This window comes from Ranitomeya imitator, chromosome 5 (genome assembly GCF_032444005.1).
Source record: "Ranitomeya imitator isolate aRanImi1 chromosome 5, aRanImi1.pri, whole genome shotgun sequence".
Classification (NCBI taxonomy): Eukaryota; Metazoa; Chordata; class Amphibia; order Anura; family Dendrobatidae; genus Ranitomeya; species Ranitomeya imitator.
In genome coordinates this window covers 389084421-389109118 of record NC_091286.1, presented here as the reverse complement: position 1 = coordinate 389109118, position 24698 = coordinate 389084421, and the positions used below count along the sequence as shown (strand labels likewise).

Below are 24698 nucleotides of genomic sequence, written 5' to 3'. Positions count from 1 at the left end.
TTCAATCTCACACATTGGTCAGGCTGTGTTTACTTTAACACATATCACTAATGTAATTTAACTGTACTAATACTAACTAGTATTCTCAGGTGAGGCGACCAAGACATTTTAGTTTAAACTTGTCAAAATCACAGAAATAAATGAGTTTCACAACCTGCTGTACCTGCGTTTTTCACTAAAAACGCAGCAAAAACACGGATGGCAACTTTTTTGCTGCTTTTTTGCACTTATTGCTGTCTTTGGGGGTAAAAATGTTGCAAAAATGCTGAAAGAATTGACATGCTGTCGTTTTAAAAAAACAGCAGTTCTCCAATTTAGTCAGGACAAAACAATGTGTGCATGAGATTTCTGAAATGCCTTAGCTTTTGTTGGTACTGTAAAAAGCAGCTTTTAATTTGCATAAAAAAGCAAAAACGCAACGTGTGAACATAGCCTGAGGCTATATTTACATGATCAGTATTTGCTGCCTTTTTGTCATGTTTTTTCAGTGCAGTTGTCACGCAAAGTGAATAAGATTCCTGAAGTCTCATTTACATGTTGCTTATTTTTTCCTTGCAGATTTGTAGCAGTTTCAAATCTGTTGCATGTCAATTCTTTCAGCATCTTTACAGTGTCTTTCACCCATGTAAGGGGAAAAAACGCAAGTATAAAACACAAGTAAAAAACATGGTAAAATGTAATTATTTTACACTGTGTTTTTCCTGCCAAGAGACACGTTTTGTGGTACATAAATGTCTGCAGTAAATGCGTAACGTGTGCACATCAGTGTTAGGGTCTATTGTATGTACTTCCTTTGCTTCTAATGGCATTGAGGGTCATAGCAGTTATGTGGAATGATATTTGTTCTTTTTAGGGGTAGTCCAGTCCGTGGGACTCTGGAGACCAAAAGCACATAACGATAACTGGGGCCAGGGAGGAATGGGGGTTTCTTTGGACATATATTTATCTCTCTGCACCACAATGGCTATACATGCCACTGGCCAGTCAGAGGCTGTGCCACCCCACTCCTCTACACTGGCTATGACACAGGAAGCGTATTCGGCACATTATAGTAACAAAGGCTGGTGAGAAGAATCATTTATTTTTATTTATTTTTTTGTATGTGAAAAGTGGCAGGATGGGGCCTAGGGTTTTGGAAATTGTTACAGAATGGGGTTCAGAAAAGTGAGCCATTATTACAGGATGGGGGTCAAAACAGAGGATATTACTAGGGGCCGGAACATTATTGTAGAATGGGGGTCAGGACTGAGGATGTTATTACAGGATAGGGGTCATTATTAGGCATTGTTTCAGATGTCTTTTTTTTTTTTTTTTTTTTTTTTTACAAGTGAGAAAACTGGACTGATTTTCATTGGGGATTTTCATCAATGAGTTTAACTGTGCATTTTCAGCAGCGTTTCATTGGGGATTTTCACCAGTGTTTCATCGGGGATTTGTATCAGCGTTTCATCAGGGACTTTCATCGAAGTTTGGTTTTTTTTTCTTTCACTAAGAGAAATGTTTCTCCACCTTCTGCTATCAGTCAGTGAAAAACAGAACAAGGATGGCATCCTAATGCTGTCAGATTTTTTCACTTACAAATAGACTTGCATTATTGATCTTGGTTTGAAACTTATGTTTTCGCAATTTTCCATGGACCATTCGGTCTGAGAAAAAAAATTGGCCTGAACAACCCTATTAGACTCACAAGTACTAGTGCTATCCATGGAAAAAAAGAACAGATAGTACTTGTGCATGAAAAACTGACATGTGAATGAGCCCATGCAAGACAAAGGCCAGGAAAGAGGTCCTTATTACAGGATGGAGGGGACCAGGGCAGGGGACATTATTACAGTATGGGGGCCAGAATGGAGGACATTATTACAGGATGGAGGATAGTACTGGGGAAATTATTACAGAATTGGGGACATTACAGAATGGGGACCAGGACTGAGGACCTTTTTACAGGATGGGGGACATTATAATAGGATAGGGGCCAGGATGGAGGACATTATTCCAGAATGATGTCTAGGATTGGCCTATAGGGGGACAATATTATTAATAGGAGGCCACAGGGTTTGGCCTGCAAAATATCAGTGTAAAACTTGGCTATATTATCCTGCTGTACAGAAGTATTGCAGGATATTAGATTAGTGATCAGACAAGTAAAAGTTAAGATCCCATATAGCAACTACAGTATGTAAAGAAATTTTTTTGAAAGTTTGTAAACGTTAAAAAAATCAAAATAAAGTATGAAAAAAATTATGAAAAAATAATGAAAAAACATTTATCCACTAAAACCATTTTGAGAAAGTGAACAAAGCACGTTTAGTATTGCCATATTTGGAATGACCCAAGATATGGAACTGTACCATAATCCATACAATTTACACTGTATAAAAAATGTTATTTTTTTTCAGTATACTGACACGCAAAATGGAATGAAAAGTGATCCAAATGTTGTGCAGAAAAAAAGTGTCATCAGATCCTTTAAGAAATGCAGCCCGTCAATTTCAAAAAAATGTTTTATGTGCGTCTCATTTATCCCCCTGAATTTGAGACCTGTGGTATAGTAGTTTTGTATACTATGTGGTGGTGGTTCTTTTTTTCAGGCCTCTTATTTTCAAAATGTGCAGCATGGGCACATTTTTAAAATAAAAAGGGATGAAGAACCCCTTGAATAATGAATAATTCCAAATAAGTGAAACAAAGTTCAGGTCACTAATGTCATGCCTAAAACATTTCATTGATGTAGCGTTCTGATGTGAGGCGGAGTATAGACCGTGGCTGATTTTTTGGATTTATTGTAGTGAAGTCACTTTGTATAAATGAGGTTATAGAAGTGGCAGATTTGAATATAACATTGATTAGATTTGGATATTAGGAAAAACTTTGTCCTTCCGTTTTGGGTGAGATTGGTATGCAAGATATGTCTTTCAAGCCATTAATTTTCCGGCTACTGATCCTTTCTATTGGTCCATGTTATGACATGAGACGGTAAGATGAAGTAGTTGTTTATGTTGCTTAATAAAGAGACTTGTCATTGTGGACTCTCTGTAACTGCTCTGCTGAGCACAGAACTTCGAGAAGTTCACAGACATAAGAGGTAGAGCACATCTTCTAGATTTGATGAATTACCCTATTAGTACAGTTCACTAACTTGGCACACAGAGGAAGTCTTATGTGTCCAATCCAAACATTATTCATGTTAACCTCACCACACATTCTTAATACTGAAAAATGCTCTTCATCTGAGGTCGGTCATGTTTTCAGAAGTGGCTAACAAATTGCTTTCTTCTCTTTTTCCAAATGGTCCGTGATTTATCAGTATATTGTCCTGGCTGACTTGAAGGATTTATTTTTAACTAATCCACTTTCTTTTCTATTTTTTTAAACTAGTTAGTTCAGCCCTTTCCAACATCATCTTGTGGTAACGCAATTATCCCTCAAAATAAGGCAAAAAAAAAAAAAAACTGAAATGAAATAAAATGGATTTGTGGACAGCATTAACTAAATTGTTAGCAGTGTAGCTTATCAACCATGGGATCCTAGGTTGGAATCTAACCATGGACAACCACTGTTTTGAGTTTGTATAGTCTGTTTTCTACAGTTTTCCCTGGATACTACAAACCACTGCATGACCAGCTCTACCCTCGCCTACGGTATTCTCACCCATCCCTTGTAGATTGTGAGCCTTCGCGGGCAGAGTCCTCTCTCCTCCTGTACCATTTATGACTTGTATTGTTTAAGATTATTGTACTTGTTTTTATTATGTATACCCCTCCTCGCATGTAAAGCTCCATGGAATAAATGGTGCTATAACAATAAATAATAATAATTTAAAACAAAATGTTAGGGTAACTGGTATCTTATAAAAAATGTGTCTGAGATAGAAAATTTACATTGGGAGACCCACTGGAGAATGGAATAGATAGATGATGACTATTTCTTGGCTGCGTTAAAATATATTGGCATTACATAGGCAACAGGAAATAAACAGTGCAGAGTTTTCATATAAATTTGATTTAAAATTGCCTGCGAGCTACAATTGAAGAAAGCAGTGGACTAACTTTGGATGGAGAAGCACTCTTTTATAGTGAATTGAACATTTGTAAACAATTTTACACGGACAACCCCTTCTCAATCACCATATTTAGCCATGTACAATAACAGCCTGTACGCGTCTCTTGTGTGTGCGCACATGTGATGTATCGTCACTTGAGCCCTGCAGTCAGTCAGCGGCCACTAATGGACTACTTCACACTCTCTTTCTTTGGTCGAACCTGATATCTGGAATAAACGAGAGCTGCAGCTCTCAGACTTCCTCTGGATGTCCATGACATCCGAAGGACATGAGTGAAGTGATCCATTAGTGGCGGCTGATTGGCTGCAGGGCTCACATAATATAATTTCACAACAGACTCCGTGCAGGTGTCACTGGAATGGCTCTGGCACTGGAGGTGAGTACTGACTGTGATTATTTTACATGGGGAATATGGTGATTGAGAGGGGGTTGTCCAAGTGGTGGACAGCCCCTTTAGTAATATTTCCTTTTACATCTACTAGCCATTATAGTAAGTCTGTTACATTGACTGAACAGATAGTCTTCAAGATGCTTGTTTCCAACCTTACACATTAGTTAACATGCCACAAATCTGTGGAATGAATGCACAAAACACCTTATTTACCATCTGATCTGACTCATGCACATGAGCTCTAAAGTTGTTGTCAGCAGCACTTCTCCTTGTATTTTTTTTTGGAGACATGGATTGAGTAAAAATAATAAGCAGAGGTACACTCCCATTCCGGCTTCCCTGAGGGGCTTTGCGGGTTCCAGAAGTGTTTATTATTTTTAATTATTCCATGTCTCCCAAAACATCTATTATATTTTCTGATATATACATATACATGAGATCCAATCAACTTGTCAGGTTGACCCATGCCCATACACCCTTAGCCCATGCTTAAACAGCCATTTTTCTAGCCAGTGTGCGCAGCAGCACCACACTGACTAATATTAACCTCTAATCATACTGATCTTATAGTCACTGCACTATATCTAGATCAAGAAGTGTTTCCAAAAATTTATAAAACAAATATTGATTTTAAACAACTTAAAATACATATAAATGCAAGCAAACAGAATTAAAATATTATAAAGACGTGCCTCAAACCACACACATATATATATATATATATATATATATATATATATATATATATATATATAGAGGTCAGCTAGAGCAGTATACATAAATACCCAGGGAACTATAAAGAGTCCGATCCACATTACCGTCTACCTAAACACAAAATCTTAATCTGAACTATGGACTACGTACAGTATGTCAGTCTGCAGTATTTAAGGTGCACATGCAAAGAAAGGTGCAATGCTTATACTAGGCAATGAGAGGGAAATTAAATGGTGGCAGAGCTCTGTCCCTGTGTGGACCACCACACTGCCAAAGGGCATCACTGTGTCACTAATGTCTGCAGTTATGAAAAGGGTCTAATACCCCATGCCATACACGTATTACCTGGGTCTGCACCTGCTGAAAATATGCGATGCCAAGTGACTAGCTGAACCTCCTGACTCCGACGCGCGTTTCGAAAGTGCTTCTTCCCCCACGGGCTGCACCGGAGCACGAGCATATCATTAACTCAAAACTGAAAATAAAGATTATATAACAACCACAAGATGGATTTAATCACCAAGATATCATTTTAATCAGTATAACGGCGCCGATCTGACAGTGTCTGTAGGTTACTGTGCACAATCCCGCTGACAGGTTCCCTTTAATAATTCTCCACAGTCTTAAACTTTCATTGTACTCCAGCGCACTTGAGTTTAAGCACATGTCTCAATAACGTTTGTGTATTATGGTTTTACTTGCACCAGAAATTGAAATCCACTTATATAGTAAGCATTGGTTGTGTTATTTGCCCAAAATTCTGAGTGATGGCATAGCTGTATGTGTGAAGACCTAAGTCCCACCTACTGCTCTTCATCACAAAGTCACAATTTTTAGTGGAGATGTGGAATAAATACTTTGATAAATGGATCCCTTTATGCTAACAATTTTGGGCTCCCTTGAGACTCCACCCTGGTCCCACTTCAGCTGCGCCTCCACCCATCGAACCGTCAACCGCCCTCTCTTGTAAAAACGCCACTTCTGCACCACATTCTCACCAATTACACAATAACCGTTCCCATCGAGCACCATATCACATACATAGCCATCATGTTTTGCTTTGTCCAAAAGATTTTTAGATTTTTTAAGTCTGCCACCACGACAAGTTAGACTCTTTTGGCCGGGCCCTACTCTACTTTAACCCCTTTACCCCCAGGCTATTTTCTGTTTTTGTTTTTCGCTCCCCTTCTTAGAGCCATAACTTTTTTTTTTTTCAAAATGGCCATGTGAGGGCTTGTTTTTTGCGGGACGAGTTGTACTTTTGAACGACACCATTGGTTTTAACATATCATGTATTGGAAAACGGGAAAAAAAAGTCCAAGTGTGGTGAAATTGCAAAGAAAGTGAAATCACACATTTGTTTTTTTTTGTTTGTTTTTTTTTTACCATGTTAACTAAATGCTAAAACTAACCTGCCATTATGAATCTCTGGGTCATTATGAGTTTACAGACACCAAACATGTAAAGGTTCTTATTTATTTAAGCGGTGAAAAAATTGCAAAGTTTGTTAAAAAATAATGTTTTTATTGCACCATTTTCCGATACCCATAGCGTCTCAATTTTTCGTGATCTCAGGTTGGGAGAGGGCTTATTTTTCGCGTGCCAAGCTGACGTTTTTAGTGATACTATTTTGGTGCAGATACGATCTTTTGACCGCCCATTATTGCATTTTATTGCAATGTTGCGGCAACCAAAAAAATGTAATTCTGACATTTTGACTTTTTTCTCGTTATGCCTTTTAACAATCGGGTTAATTCTTTTTCTATATTGATAGATCTTGCGATTCTGAACTCGAAAATACCAAATATGTGTTTATTTGAATTTTATTGTTTTATTTTGAATGGGGTGATTTGAACTTAATATTTTTTTATATTTTTAAAAACATTTTTTTTTTTACTTATTGCATGCTTCAATAGTCTCCTTGGAAGACTAGAAGCTGCAGTTATCTGATCGGCTCTGCAACATACAGATGATGATAACATCGCCTGTATGTAGCAGAAGTGCTCACTTGCTATAAGTGCCAACTATCGGGCGACGCTCATAGCAATCTGGCTATGACAACCATAGAGGTCTGCTGGAGACCTCTGATTGTCATGTCAACCCATCAGTGACCCACGATCATGTGATAGGTGGGATTTCTGGAAGTGCGAGTTAAATGCTGCTGTTAGAGATTGACAGCAGCATTTAACTAGTTAACAGCTGTCACACCATGACAGTACCACATAATACCATGACATAGTGACCAAATGATACCACATACAGGGGACAAATACCACCACACCATAACCAGACCACATATTACCACCATATGATGACTGAATAATACCACATACAGGGACAAGTACCGCCACACCATGACCAGATCACATATTACCACCACATAGTGACCAAATAATACCACATACAAGGAACAAATACCGTCACATCATAGACCGACCACATATTACCACCACATAGTGGATGAATAGTACTACATACAAGGGATAAATACCACCACACTGTGACCAAACCACATATTACCACCACATAGTGTCCGAATACTACAATTCTGATCATTAATAAAAAAAAAAAACCACAATGCTAATATAAGTGCCATTATACACAGGAGCTCGGTACAGAATATACAGTGTACAGGTAATAGTAATCACCAGTGACATACACAGGAGCTCTGTATATAGTGCATAATGTATAATGTACAGGTAATTCAGTGATAACTGGTGACATTATTATACACGAGTTCTGTATATAGTGTACAGGTAATACAGTGATCACCAGTGACATTATACACAGGAGCTCTGTATATAGTGTCAGTGTGCTGGTAATACAGGGATCACCAGTGACATTATGCACAGGAGCTCTGTATATAGTGTCAGTGTACACGTAACACACTGACTCACCAGTGACATCTCTATTTGAAGTCCTTCATCTTCATCCTTCGTATTCATGTGGCACGGACCGCCATCACTTCTTCCAGCCTGGACTCGACTATGCAGAAAATAGCACACAGTTATCTATAACACCACTTCCAGAGCACATTCCCCAATTTTTCCCAAGCTTCACTACACCTGATGAAGAAAGAAGCGACAGTGTCGCCCTGCTCAGTAACAGGACCTCCCCACTGAAAACACTATATTCAAAAATAAAATACATCAAAACACTAATAATATCCTTTAATTAGCCCCTACAGTAATAATGTTCCACTTCCTGGCCCCTACATGTAATAATGTCCCCTATCCTTGCCTCATAGGTCTCCATTCCTGGCCCCATATGGTCTCCATTTCTGTTCCCATATGGTTTCCATTCCTGGCCCCATAAGGTCTCCCATACTGGCACCCAGTGTCCCCATCTTCATTTCAGGCTCCCAGTGTCTCCATTCCTGGCTACTAGTGTTTTCATTCATAGCCCCCAGTGTTTCCATTCCTGGCCCATAGTGTCTTAATTCCTTGCCCACCTCCTTGCTCCTGTTCACCAAGCCCATACACCAGTAAAGGCCCTGAAACTGAGTACCTCTTTCAATTTCCGCTGCTTCACTGATTTTTTTTTTTCTTCTGTGCCCCTCCATTCTAAAATTATGACCCCCATAATAATGGTGCAAATTTTCCTTTCACCCAACTGAGTGCATAATACAGAATGTCTATCACGGATTAATTTGGAATAAGACATTGAATTGCTGATATGAAGGTCATTTTATTTAATTTTTTAGGAGAAGCATGACCATATAGAAGGCTAGGAGGGATTATGATACTGACAGATTCCCTTTTAATATTGGCATTGCACTAACAAGAAGGATAAGGTCTGGAAGTTACAAGATTGATAGACTTGTTAATGATATCCAAATAATGAAAAAAGACAACATTTTTAAAATATCTTGATTTATTTAATATTGTGTATGAGCACCACATACAGAAACATATGCACTTAGACACCGTGGCATGCTAACACTGAGGTTATTACTAGTTGTCTAATGAATGTTTTGCCACGGTGGATGCTCTTGGGCACTCAAATCATCAAGATCTGCTACTGGCAGCTCTCTTTGCAATTGCCGGCTAATGACATCTCAGATGTGCTCGATCGGAGACTGGAGAAATGGCTGCACTACTAGCTCCCATCAAACTAATGTTTCCCTGGAACTTCTGCGTGGCCCAAATGTGCTACAGTGGTTTGCAGCGTCTCTGGACTTGACTCCCTTTGAGCACATCTGGGATGTAATTTGTTGGCAATTGTAAAATAAGCTGCCAGCAGTGGACCTTGATGGTTTGCCCAAGTGCATTTAGGGTGCTAGAACATTCTTCAGAAAGCCATTGCTGCACACCTTGACATCACTGATGTTAAGTGCATGTATTTCTGAGTGTGTCATTCACACTAGGTACTGAATAAATTGAGACTTTTTGGAGACATCATTGCCACTTTTTTATCATTTTCATGTTATTAACATGTTTATTTATCCTGTGATTTTTAAAATGTCATGACTTTTCCTTCCTGGTATTGCAATTTTAAATGTTAAAAACTGTATTAACTACTTGTTGATGATTTTTTTTTTAAATGAGAATACATTAGTTATTTTGTTATTGGTGAGAGCTTGGGCAATGGAGAAAGTTTATGTACAGGAAACATTTGGCTCATAGATGGTCAGATAAACAATTTCCCTTTTCCCAATAGAGGTGATAGGAAGAGGAAGAAATAAGATTTGTAAGCCAGCAATGTTAAGCACAGCAAATGAGGACAATAATACTAAAACGGATACAGTTGTCCATTACCAATTCCTGTACAGTGCTGTAGTATGGCATTATTTTACAGTGTGTGTTTTAGAAAAGCGGTGTTTGATCATATGAATTAACACCTTGTTTTTCTTTATCAGATCTCTAGGTTCCAGCGTCATCTATCGGCAGGAGAGTACCATCAGAATTTGTTCTCTAGTCTTCCAACCTTCTTCATATCTCCAGCAAGCCAGCCTCCTTGTGATAAACTTTCTCAAGCAGTGCAGCTATGTGGTGGCAAGGTGTGCAAGGCACTACGCCAAGCCAAGATTTGCATCGGGATGTTTCCTGGAAAGAAACCACCAGAGTTGGAGTTAGTCTCAGAGAAATGGGTGCTAGGTAAGCGAACAACTTGATTACAGTGTATGTTAATGTACAGGATAACTGTAAGATGTTAAAGGCACACACATCACAATATTTACGGGGTTAAATTTAGTAAACTACACGTGGGCAAAATTGTTCGTACCCTTCTGGTAAAGTAAGAAAAACCCTCAGTGATCACTGAAATAACTTTAATGAATGCACTTTTCAGTCTAAAGTTACTGAACATCGACTAATGAAAATCAGACATTGCTCTTGAATTTTGGTTTAAAGGAAGCCTGTCACCATGAAAATGCAGTCCAATCTGCAGGCACCATGTTATAGAGCGGAGTAGATTAATATATAGATTTGCGTGAAAAGATTCAGTATAATCTCTGTTTTCATCATTTAAACCTCTGCTGTTTCTGGATCCAGTGGGTGGTCCTATCAGTGACTTACAGCTTCATTTGTATATATAAGTGTACACAGACATACACAGACCGACCTTTGTCACTCTCTGATAAGACCACCCACTGGACCCAAAATCCCAGAAAAAGCGTGCCCATGTCATCACACTGCCTCCACCATGTTTTACAGAGGATGTGGTGTGCATCGGATCATGAGCCGTTCCAAGCCTTCTCCATACTTTCTTCTTATCATTCTGGTACAGGTTGATCTTCATTTGATGTGTCCAAAGAATGCTCTTCCAGAACTGGACTAGCTTCTTTAGATGTCTTATGGCCTATTTTTGTCAAAATACTTATGGTCTTTTTAAAAAAGAGGTAGCTACATGTTAAAGAGCTGTAATTCCTAAACCCTTACTCCAATTAATACCATCAAATTGAAGCATAAAGTCTGCACTTTAAGCCCTTATCTTATTGATTATATAACTGTTCCTTGAATACCGTATATACTCGAGTATAAGCCGAGATTTTCAGCCCCAAAAAATGGGCTGAAAGTGCCCCTCTCGGCTTATACTCGAGTCATGGAAGGCGGGGGGGTCGGCGGGTGAGGGGGAGCGACGCCTGTCAAATACTCACCTGCTCCCGGCGCTCCTGACGCGGTCCCCGCATGTCCCACGGTCTTCGGGCACGGCAGCTTCTTCCACTGTTCAGCGGTCACGTGGTACCGCTCATTAAAGTAATGAATATGGACTCCACTCCCATAGGGGTGGAGCCGCATATTCATTACTGTAATGAGCGGTACCATGTGACCGCTCACTACAGGAAGAAGCTGCCGCTCCCAAAGACTCTGGGATATGCAGGGACCACTTCAGGAGCGCCGGGAGCAGGTGAGTATTTCATATTCACCTTTCCGTGTTCCACCGCCGCCCCGTCTTCCGCGTCCTCTGCAGTGACTGTTCAGGTCAGAGGGCGCGATGACGTATTAGTGTGCGTGCCGCCCTCTGCCTGAACAGTTAGTGCGGAGGGACGGGACGCTGAGGAGCAGCGACGAGAGGTGAGTATGTCATTTTTTTTTTTTAGTGCAGCAGCAGCATTACATGTGGCACAATGCTATATGGAGCGTCTATGGGGCCATAAAGAACTGCATGGAGCATTATATGGAGCATCTATAGGGCCATAAATGCATGGAGCATTATATGGGGCATCTATGGGGCCATAAAGAACTGCATGGAGCATTATATGGAGCATCTATGGGGACATAAAGAACTGCATGGGGCATTATATGGAGCATCTATGGGGCCATAAAGAACTGCATGGCGCATTATATGGAGCATCTATGGGGCCATAAAGAACTGCATGGAGCATTATATGGGGCATTTATGGGGCCGTAAAGAACTGCATGGAGATACGGTGAACAGCCTCTCACCTACTCTTTAGCTGTTAACGATAACCCAGCCTTTAACATGGCCGATTAACCCCTCTCCTCACTTAGTATATTTTCCAGGTTCATATCCTGAGTGACACACATCTCCCCTCCAGTATTTTACCAGTTACCTTGTCACAGTACCCATAACCTCCAGGAGGGAAAGTATAGTCTAGTTTGCTACACTGTGTATGTCAGAGTACAAGCAGAGTACCCATTGGGTATTTTGGAAAGCTGGTGTGCATGTGTACTAGTGTGTTACCCAGGACCGGTGTCTCACTGGCCTAACAAAGCAGCGAGTGGTGGCAGCAAGAAGCATGATGTGGATATGTGAACTGGCTGTGGGGTACACTTAACTCATTGTCCGCCTGATACTATAATTGAGTGGACGAGTGAGTGTGAGAAGTCAAGTCCCCATTTACAGTCACAACTGAGAGTCTCACATTATGAGTGGGTGGTGTTTGTGAGCCAGATGTCAAGCAACAAGTGTTCTATTGACCCCACGACACTGCTCTCAAAGGCTATGATGGTGCAGAGCAGTACAGCAATGGAGACTGAAGTGAGATCTGTCCTCTTCAGCTAGGAGTCCTGCTTTTGTCTTGGATGCAAAAATAGCCGGAGATTTGTCTGGAGACAACATGGCCAACTCTATGAAGAGACTTTCATGAGGAAAACGAGCCACTGGTACTGTTAATAGAATTGTGGTGTTGTCTGGCATAATGTACGGTAGCCTAACCCAAGTAGCATGGTAACCGGATTGCAATTTCAGTGTTGAGTGCAATATATGTCCAGGGCCGGCTCCAGGTTTTCTTGGGCCTCGAGTGAGAGCGCTTCAGTGGACCCCTTTAACACATACCACGATTCATGATGCACAGATTCGGCAGAGAAATACAGGTATAGTACAATGCCAAAGATTTCACTCACTTCTTACATTACATGAATGATATCGATCTGCAATAGCTCAGAAACCGGACAGTATAGTCCTCCATACTGTATTATGGGCACCACATAGTGCTCCGTACAGAATAATGAGCACCATATATTGCTCCATACAGTATTATGGGCAGCACATAGTGCGCCATACAGAATATTGAAGACCATATAATTCTGCATACTGTATAATGAGCCCCATATATTGCTCCACACAGAATAATGGAGAACATATATTGCTCCACAATGTGTAATGAACCACTTATATAGCTTCATACAGAATATTGAGCTCCATATATTGCTCAATACATAATGGGCCCCATATATTCCTCCATACAGAATAATGAACCCCATATATTGTTCCATACATAATGGGCTACATATAATGCTCCAAACAGAATGGGCCCCATGTATGCGTTATACAGTATATTATGGGTCCCATATATTGCTCCATATACAGTTAAGTCCATATATATTTGGACAGAGACAACATTTTTCTAATTTTTGTTATAGACATTACCACAATGAATTTTAAACAAAACAATTCAGATGCAGTTGAAGTTCAGACTTTCAGCTTTCATTTGAGGGTATCCACATTAATATTGGATGAAGGGTTTAGGAGTTTCAGCTCCTTAACGTGTGCCACAATGTTTTTAAAGGGACCAAAAGTAATTGGACAGATTCAATAATTTTAAATAAAATGTTCAATTTTTAGTGCTTGGTTGAAAACCCTTTGTTGGCAATGCCTGCCTGAAGTCTTGAACTCATGGACATCACGAGACTCTGTGTTTCCTCCTTTTTGATGCTCTTCCAGGCCTTCACTGCGGTGGTTTTCAGTTGCTGTTTGTTTGTGGGCCTTTCTGTCTGAAGTTTAGTCTTTAACAAGTGAAATGCTGCTCAATTGGGTTGAGATCAGGTGACTGACCTGGCCATTCAAGAATATTCCACTTCTTTGCTTTAATAAACTACTGGGTTGCTTTGGCTTTATGTTTTGGGTCATTGTCCATCTGTAGTATGAAACGACAACCAATCAGTTTGGCTGCATTTGGCTGGATCTGAGCACACAGTATGTCTCTGAAGACCTCAGAATTCATTCGTCTGCTTCTGTCCTGTGTCACATCATCAATAAACACTAGTGACCCAGTGCCACTGGCAGCCATGCATGCCCAAGCCATCACACTGCCTCTGCCGTGTTTTACAGAGGATGTTGTGTGCTTTGGATCATGAGCTGTACCACGCCTTTGCCATACTTTTCTCTTTCCATCATTCTGGTAGAGGTTGATCTTGGTTTCATCTGTCCAAAGAATGTTTTTCCAGAACTGTGCTGACTTTTTTAGATGTTTTTTAGCAAAGTCCAGTTTAGCATTTTTATTCTTGATGCTTATGAGTGGCTTGCACCGTGCAGTGATCCCTCTGTATTTACTTTCTTGCAGTCTTCTCTTTATGGTAGATTTGGATATTGATACGCCGACCTCCTGGAGAGTGTTGTTCACTTGGTTGGCTGTTGTGAAGGGGTTTCTCTTCACCATGGAGATTATTCTGCGATCATCTACCACTGTTGTCTTCCGTGGTCGCCCAGGTCTTTTTGCATTGATGAGTTCACCAGTGCTTTCTTTCTTTCTCAGGATGTACCAAACTGTAGATTTTGCCACTCCTAATATTGTAGCAATTTCTCGGATGGGTTTTTTCTGTTTTCGCAGCTTAAAGGGACTCTGTCACCTGAATTTGGAGGGAACAATCTTCAGCCATGGAGGCGGGGTTTTCGGGTGTTTGATTCACCCTTTCCTTACCCGCTGGCTGCATGCTGGCTGCAATATTGGATTGAAGTTCATATTCTTTCCTCCATACTACACGTCTGCGCAAGGCAAGATTGCCTTGTGCAGGCGTGTACTACGGAGGACAGAGAACTGTAGTACAACTGTTAACTGTAAGCTGATGAGAGGGTAATCACAGCGTTATTGCAGCAAACAGAGATGTTACTTGTTTTGGCTGCCCATGCGATACTGTGCTTTAGTATCATGGTATTTTGTTAGCAGAACACAGAGGAGACAGAAGCAGAGTGAAATCTGAAATTCAAGATGGAGATTGAAGAGAAGAAAATGGTTTGAAGTGTATGGAATTAAGGGCACTAGATGTAAAAGAGGTGCTGAGTGTGAAAGGCCTTCTGGTTGGGAAGAAGATTTAAAAAAATTGGGTGAAGCAATGAAAGCTGAAGCTAAATTGAACTTTTTTTCCCATTACAATGTAGCAGTTAATCAGTTAAAACCAATTAAAATGCAGATGAAAATGGATGCTTTTTGTTTTTCAATTTTAATGTTTCCTCATATCTGAATGGGCAAGTTTGATCTATAAAAAAAACGGGGACACAGATTCAGTAAAAAAGAGATGTATGAATGTTCATATCAATGTCTGTCCAATGTACTTTCCATTTCACATGGATGACAAAAACTAATGTGTGAATGATGCACCCTTAGGTGCATTCACTCTGGCCAGAAACCAGGCAGGAGTGTCATTTACAATAATATAATGTGCTGTATGTGAGGAGACTGTTCAAATATTTATACTTACTACTTACTAAAGCTCTAAGCTAATATACATTATTACCTTTTTTAACAAGGGTTTTAGATGGACACTGTTCCGTAGGCCATGTGCACACGATGCGGATTTTGCTGCGGATCCGCAGCGTTTCCGCAGCGGTTTCCCATGCGTTTACACTACAATGTAAACCTATGGGAAACGTAATCTGCAGTGCACATGCTGCGGACAAAAATGCGCGGAAACCCAGCGGTTTATTTTCCGCAGCATGTCAATTCTTTGTGCGGATTCCGCAGCGGTTTTATACCTGCTCCATAATAGAAAACTGCAGGTGTAAAACCGCAGTAGAAACCGCACAAAATCCGAGATAAATCCGCAGGAAAAACACACTGTTTTTGCCCTGTGGATTTATCAAATCCGCTGCTGAAAATTACCGCAGTGGACCTTTCTACGTGTGCACATTCCCTTAACGTACCCTGCTTGTCCCTACTGAAAACTCTATTTTCAAGAGGAGTATCTTTATAGAAATGTAAAAGACGTAGGAGTCAAATAAGGTAACGAAACAAAAAAAAAATGAAACATAAAATTCCCAAAATTCCTTAAGAAAATGTTTGAGAATTGAGTTATAATGAGAATCTGGCACAAATAGATATTGATAGTCTTAGAATATCACAACTAGTGAGAATTCCAAGGAATAGGAAGAATTCAAAGGTCTACTACATCTAAAGCGGCAGTGAGGCTGGGGGGACAGACCTAGATTATAGGGGTCATTACAAACTGGCACTTATGCCGTATTCTGACGAGAGTAAAAAAAACTTGTAATGCTGTATTATATATCTTAACCCCTTACTGACATCCGCTGTATATGTATAGTGCAAGGCAGTAGCGGATGTATGGAGCAAGGTCACATGTGACCCTGACCCAAACCGGTACATAATGACTGTGACTAACAGCCACGGTTGGAGTGGAGCTCTTCTCTTCACTGTTAACCAGTTAAATGCCTCTGTCAAACTGACAACAGCATCATCCACGGGCATGAGGTGTGCCAATGAATTGCTATGACAGCTGAGGTTCTGTTGAAGTCCTCCATGCCGTCATCATGCAGCTCCTTTGATACCCTTCATAGGAGATGGTGATTTTTACTATATGCAGCAACACTGTTGTATTGCTATGTAAAGTACAAGCGATCAGACGATCACAGGTTTAAGTCCCCTAAGGAAAAGAACCAATACAGTACAAATTAGAAAAAAAAAGTTTTACATAATATGAAAATAATAATTAAATATGAATAAGTTCAAATTACTCCCCTTTCCCCACAAGGAAAAATAAAGATAATAAAAAAATTACATGTGGCATCGCTGCGTCCAAAAAAGCCCTATCTATTGAAATTAAATTAAACCAATTGGTAAACACCATTAAAATAAATCCAAAAACATCAAAATTGCAATATTATTTTTTTGCGGTGGGTGGAGGGGAGTGATGAAAAATGTTTTATTTATTTCAAAATGGTATCAATAAAAATGTCTCACTCTACAAAAAAAAAATCATATACCCCAAAAAGGCGACTCATTAATCAATAGCAAAAAGGGAGAAAACGGAGTCCAAAAAATATCAAAGTTTATTATTACACATAAATAACAATTCCATAGAAAGAAGAAAATTACACAAAATTATATTCATAATATTGTATATGTGTGTGTGTGTGTATATATATATATATATATATATATATATATATATATATATATATATATATATATATATATACAGTACAGACCAAAAGTTTGGTCACACCTTCACATTTAATGATTTTTCTGTATTTTCATGACTATGAAAATTGTACATTCACACTGAAGGCATCAAAACTATGAATTAACACATGTGGAATTATATACTTAACAAAAAAGTGTGAAACAACTGAAAATATGTCTTATATTCTAGGTTCTTCAAAGTAGCCACTTTTTGCTTTGATGACTGCTTTGCACACTCTTGGCATTATCTTGATGATCTTCAAGAGGTAGTCACCGGGAATGGTTTTCACTTCACAGGTGTGCCCTGTCAGTTTTAATAAGTGGGATTTCTTGCCTTATAAATGGGGTTGGGACCATCAGTTGTGTTGTGCAGAAGTCTGGTGGATACACAGCTGATAGTCCTACTGAATAGACTGTTAGAATTTGTATTATGGCAAGAAAAAAGCAGCTAAGTAAAGAAAAATGAGAGGCCATCATTACTTTAAGAAACAAAGGTCAGTCAGTCCGAAAAATTGGGAAAACTTTGAAAGTGTCCCCAAGTGCAGTGGCAAAAACCATCAAGCGCTACAAAGAAACTGGCTCACATGAGGACCGCCCCAGGAAAGGAAGACCAAGAGTCACCTCTGCTTCTGAGGATAAGTTTATCCGAGTCACCAGCCTCAGAAATCGCAGGTTAACAGCAGCTCAGATTAGAGACCAAGTCAATGCCACACAGAGTTCTAGCAGCAGACACATCTCTACAACAACTGTTAAGAGGAGACTTTGTGCAGCAGGCCTTCATTGTAAAATAGCTGCTAGTAAACCACTGCTAAGGACAGGCAACAAGCAGAAGAGCCTTGTTTGGGCTAAAGAACACAAGGAATGGACATTGGACCAGTGGAAATCTGTGCTTTGGTCTGATGAGTCCAAATTTGAGATCTTTGGTTCCAACCACCGTGTCTTTGTGCGACGCAGAAAAGGTGAATGGATGGACTCTACATGCCTGGTTCCCACCATGAAGCATGGAGGAGGAGGTGTGATGGTGTGGGGCGCTTTGCTGGTGACACTATTGGGGATTTATTCAAAATTGAAGGCATACTGAACCAGCATGGCTACCACAGCATATTGCAGCGGCATGCTATTCCATCCGGTTTGCGTTTAGTTGGACCATCATTTATTTTTCAACAGGACATGACCCAAAACACACCTTCAGGCTGTGTAAGGGCTCTTTGACCAAGAACGAGAGTGATGGGGTGCTACGCCAGATGACATGGCCTCCACAGTCACCAGACCTGAACCCAATCGAGACGGTTTGGGGTGAGCTGGACCACAGAGTGAAGGCAAAAGGGCCAAGTGCTAAGCATCTCTGGGAACTCCTTCAGGATTGTTGGAAGACCATTCCCAGTGACTACCTCTTGTAGCTCATCAAGAGAATTCCAAGAGTATGCTAAGCAGTCATCAAAGCAAAAAGTGGCTACTTTGAAGAACCTAGAATATGACATACTTTTGGTCTGTACTGTATATTAAAGCTAGGCGGCTCTTGGTGAGTGGTGTAGCCTTGTAAAGTGAATATTTACATTTATATTTGCTGACCCGCATGTATTCCCATGTAAATTGTGTTGTGTGTATTTATACAATCAGTGGATATCCACGGCTGTGGCGCTGCATGCTAAAGGTTTGTCTTCACATAGAGATATATAAGAAGATAGTAGTTTACTCAGTTGACACGTTCTATCATGTAATCCGACACACTCATTAGAAGTGTAAAATATTACTTGGTTTAATTTTTTTAATATAAAAAAAATAGAATAAAACATGAAAAGCATTTTTTAAAAGTTTTGACATTTTCAACTTTAAACACAAGGGGGAGCAGCTGCTGACACTTGTCATGAAAATCTAGAGTAATGCTAGCTCACATTATGACTGCAGTAAATAAGGGCAGGATCTGCTCACATGTCTGATGTCACGCCTCTCCTCCACTACTGGGTGTTCGTAAAAGGAGGGGGGATAAAGTTTTGGATCACAGTGCAGAGCTAGTTTGTTGATTGAAATGACATCCCGACATGTTGACATTGGCTTATTCAAATTGTATTTTTTTCCTATAAATTTTTTTATAGGAAAAAAAAGCCTCATATGTACAGCCTCATTCAGATGTCCACTCATCATGTCGTTATCTGACTTTCACATAAGCAAATAAAAATGGCACCTAAGTAAAAGAATAAATTATACTACAGTAACATTTATTTTTAATATAAATGTTTATACAATTAATAAATTAAAATTGGGATACATTCCCTGTGAGGTATTAGTCTAGTACTAGTGCTCCTCCTTGGCACATTCTATGCAGTTTGTATTGTATTTAACAAGGTTTTCCATTTAGATTTTTCACTACTGATTGTTAAAAAGAAACGAGAATCATTTTCAAACCTCATTCAGATCTCTGTTTTTTCACATGTGTGTTAAATCTGTATTTTTACCGAAAAGTCACAGTCGGTATCCAGAACCATATGAATCCTCGCTCTAGAGGAGATTTACCAAAACTGGAGCAGCTGATCAGATTTTCGGGGTGACCGCTTCCCTTTAATGAAATCTAATTCCTGTTGGTTGCAATTGGCAACTAATTATCTTTTGCACTTTTTCATTCGTTTATTCGCTTTTATTTCTTTTTAGAACCTTGCTTATTATGTCTCCCGATTAGAAAGTACATCATGTATAGCATATGTGTATATTATACACAAAATGAATCCGAGCGTGAGCCAAACACATCACTTACTTCAAAAGGGAAGGATATAAAGGAAAGCGACAATGTCACATTCTTTTGTCTTCCAGAGCTGTACATCTCCCAGGGTAGCGTTATTTATAGAGATAATAAAGCTAATGAGAAGCAGCAATGTATAGCACAACATCAGGAAGTAGCCATATATTTATCATTTATGACAATAAGCTTTTATTATATGACGTGCATGAAATGCGCTTACATTCTCCTACAGTTTATGTTGATTTATGATAGTCAGTTTTTGGCTTTCCAGACGGCCTGCTTTTTTTTTTTTTTTTTTTTAAATATGATGTTGCTCAATCCCCCAGTAGACTAATCATTTACACAGCTTATAGGCAATTCCGTCTTATTAAAACTTAGTTCACACATTTTCTGGCCATCTTCTTGATCCCAAGGAGTTTTAGAACCACGGATAAAGTGGTGATCTCATAATACATTCTCTCTTTTTTATTAGATTAGTTATTGAGAGAGTGAACAAAGCATGAAAAAGACACCAGCCATTAAATAATGTCCAGGTATATCAGAGGTGACTGTTACCTGTGCTCCCCCTTTATGTGGTCCCTTAGTACTACATGTAGAAAAAATTGCTTAAAAAAAATTCCAGCTGGATAATATTGGACCCCTTCTGGTGCTGCTTGTCATCCGCTTTTTCTTTGGAAATATTTATTTAAAAAATCCTTATTTAAAATCTAGACTACTCTAATTTTTACATTTTAGTGTTTTATAAGTATATTTACTTCCTTTCTTTGTGCTGAATTCCTTAGTGATTATTAACCCCTTCATGACCCGGGGTATTTTTGTTTTCGTTTTTCGCTCCCCTCCTTCCCAGAGCCATAACTTTTTTATTTTTCCGTCAATATGGCCATGTGAGGGCTTATGCGGGACACGTACTTTTGAACAACATCATCGGTTTTGCCATGCCGTGTACTAGAAAACAGGGAAAAAAAATCTAAGTGCAGTGAAATTGTAAAAAAAAGTGCAATCCCACACTGTTTTTTTGTTTGGCTTTTTTGTTAGGTTCGCTAAATGCTTAAACTGACCTGCCATTATGATTCTCCAGGTCATTACAAGTTACTAGACACCAAACATGTCTAGGTTCTTTTTATGTAAGTGGTGAAAAAAAGTTCCAAACTTTGCTAAAAAAATAAATAAATAAAAATTGCTCAATTTTCCGATACCCGTGGCGTCTCCATTTTTCGTGATCATGGGTTGGGTGAAGGCTTATTTTTTTGCATGCAGAGTTGACTTTTTAATTATACCATTTTGGTGCAGATACGTTATTTTGATCGGCCCTTATTGCATTTTAATGCAATGTCGTGGCGACCAAAAAAAGTAATTCTGGCGATTCTAAGTTTTTTCTCGCTACGCCGTTTAGTGATCAGGTTAATCCTTTTTTTCATTGATAGATCGGGCGATTCTGAACTCGGCGATACCAATTATGCGGATATTTGATTTTTTTTTCTTGTTTTATTTTGAATGGGCCAAAAGGGGGGTGATTTAAAGTTATATTTTTTTTTATTTTTTTTTTCATATTTTTTTTAATCTTTTTTTTTTACTTTTGCCATGCTTCAATAGCCTCCATGGAAGGCTAGAAGCTGGTACAACTCGATCGGCTCAGCTACATAGGAGCGAAGCTCAGATCGCTCCTATGTAGTAGAGTTGCTGCATTGCTATGAGTGCTGACCACAGGGTGGCGCTCACAGCAATCCAGCATCAACAACCATAGAGGTCTCAATGAGACCTCTGGCTGTCATGCCGACGCATCGCTGACCCCCGATCACATGACTAGTTAATAGCGGTGGGTGAATTGCGATTCCACCCGCCGCTATTGCGCGCACATGTCAGCTATTCAAAACAGCTGACATGTCCCGGCTTTGATGTGGGCTCACCGCCTGAGCCCACATCAAACCAGGGGATCTGACCTCGGACGTATTACCCCATCCGAGGTCAGAAAGGGGTTAATAATTGAAAGAGTTGTCTGTTATATATGTAGGGAAAAGATCTCATGTGGTTCTGTTCATATTTGGATTGCAGTATGTAGGTGTTCAACTATCAATTTTTATACTAATATATTTTTAATTTGTGTTTTCTAGATTCCATCACCCAACATAAATTACTCCCACTTCACAACTACCTCCTGGAACAGTGATGATGCCCATGCACAATGTCTGAGGCCCCCAGAGGCCAAAGACCCGAGACCTCAACTGTGAATAAATGAAATTGCTGCTTGGATAATTGCTAGACATTCCATAAAATGTTTTTTTATACTTACGGTCTTTTATTGTCTAACATGTTGCAGATTTCAAACAACGTCTCAACTGGATGTGAATTGTTTGAATATTTTCTACTAATAAAATACACACACAGGGGAGACTGTTCCCATATTTTTTATGATAAATTGTTGTTCTGTTAATCTACCCATTGGGAATTGAGTTATTTCTCTAATACTTCTGTACAGTCATCGCTTTCAAGAACAGATCTGAGCTCTGTCTTTTTTGTCCTTAGAAATTAATTGAAGAAGTTACATAATATTAAGACATAATAATCTTAACTTATTGAAGGGATATGAACTTGTTCACTCGAGAGTTATAAAATAAATGCAAGTAATGCATAGATATTACTAAATTGCCAGTATAAACAAAGAAATCTCCTCTGTATGAACTTCCATGTCTGAGAATACAATCCATTTGGGTAGTAACGCTTCACATAGCATATTGATTGTAACAGAGGTTTTCAGCATTAGCCGCCTCTGTAATCTAATACTTTCCTATACTTTCACAGCATAGTTTTTTATTTTAATCAGGACCCAGCTGTGGTGAGCCTGAAGGCCCCCATTCACATTAAATAACTCAACTGACCTGCTGATTTGTATGGGAGCCTCCATACCCCCTCACCTGATAGATGATGTCGGGGAAAAGAAGGATTAGGACATTTGAATTTCAAAAGATGATCTTTTTTTTTTTCCTCAAGGAAAATAAGCCCCTGCCATAGGATTCCGGCAGTGACTTTCTCTTCTCTCCCTCTTGAGAACACACAGACTTAGCTGAACTGAGCACTCCTGCATATTGGGATTGAGGAGAGATAGCTATTATCTTGTTTGGCTACTAGCCATATACACTTGTCAGTAGAAAATACTACTCCTGGAGGTTGGGGTAAACAGCCGACTACCGATTTACATGCTATGTATGCGTATCTCTGCATACGTTAGGAATCTGTTCCTGCTAGACAGATCTGACAGCTGCAGTAAACAATTACCGTATGTTAAAAAAAAATACGACTGATTTTTTTTTTTTACTTCTGTGGAAATGGTGCTGACAGTTAACCATATAGCATGTAGCGTTAATCACCTTGACAATTCTTGACATAAAGGTCTCACAAGCGGAGCATGCTCCGCAAAGGGCAAATACTCGTTATGTTACAAAGCTGGTATCTGCCTTTAAAAGGGGCGATTGGGGTCACTGCTAATTGCTGCAGTTTCACTGGCTTACAAAAGTATTCACCCTCCTTGGCTTTTTGCCTGTTTTGTTACAATACAACCTGTGTTTAAATAAGTTTGTAATCTAATTTCTGTGTGATACATAAGCACTAAATAGCCTAAGTTGGTGAAGTGAGAAAAATATAGGCATTAGTTAAATTTTTGGGATCAAATAACTAAAAATTGGTATGTGCATATATATTCACTCCCTTTGCGATTAATCCCCAAGTGTCTCACGGTCTGTCAGTATATACACACATTTTCTGTAAGGCCACAGAGTCTGCAATACCATTAAGCAAGAGGTTCCACTAACCAAACAACACCATGAAGAGCATTGGAGATCTCTAAATAAGTCAGAGACAACTTTGTTGAGAATTACAATTCAGGGGTGTGATATAAAAAAAATCTCACTTTCTGATGATCTCGAGGAGCACCATCAAATCCATTACCATCAAATGAAAAGAACATGGCACCACAACAAACCTGCCAAGAGAGAGACGCCCACTACAACTCTGAGCCCGGGCATGCCACGCTATGTCACGTGCCAAAACTAACACCGCACAATACCCCAAGAACACCATCCCCACAGTGAAACATGGTGATGGCAACATCATGCTGTGGGGATGTTTTTCAGAAGCAGAGGCAGGGAAAATGGTCCTAGTTAAGAGGAAGATGGATGGTGCGAAGTACAGGGATATTTTTGAGCAAAACCTATTTGTCAGTGATTTGAGACTGGGATGAAAGTTTTCCTTCCAACAAGAGAATGACCGAAGGGATACTGCTAAAGCAACACTCAAGTGGTTTAAGGGGAAATGTGTAAATGTTTTGGAGTGGCCTAGTCAAAGCCCAGACCTTAATCCAATTGAGATTCTGTTTTCAGACTTGAAGATTGCTGTTCACCAGAGGAAACCATATAACTTGAAGGAGCTGGAGCAATTTTGCCTTGAGGAATGGGCAAAAATCCCAGCTGCATGATGTGGACTTATCCAAAATTAATTAATTACTGCAAAAGGAGGCTTTAAAAAGTAGTGACATTAGGGTGGTGAATAGTTATGCACACTGACATTTTCAGTTACTTTGTCCTATTTCTTGTTTGCTTCACACAAAAAAGAAAACCAAATATTCACAGTTGTAGTCATGTTCTTTACATGAACAGATGCAAACGCTCAAAAAAAAAAGTGACATTCCAGGTTGTGAGGT

General features: G+C 39.4%; 1 protein-coding gene across 1 annotated transcript in view; it reads left to right on the top strand.

The window, feature by feature from the left end:
- MCPH1 (microcephalin 1) overlaps positions 1–22392 on the top strand; it is a 502356-nt gene extending 479964 nt beyond the window's left edge. The window contains exons 13-14 of the mRNA XM_069726820.1: positions 10027–10264; positions 22117–22392. Of these exons, the coding sequence (XP_069582921.1) occupies positions 10027–10264; positions 22117–22172 (294 nt within the window). The 3' untranslated portion in view covers positions 22173–22392. The remainder of the gene's footprint in view (positions 1–10026; positions 10265–22116) is intronic.
- The last annotated feature ends 2306 nt before the right edge of the window (positions 22393–24698 follow it).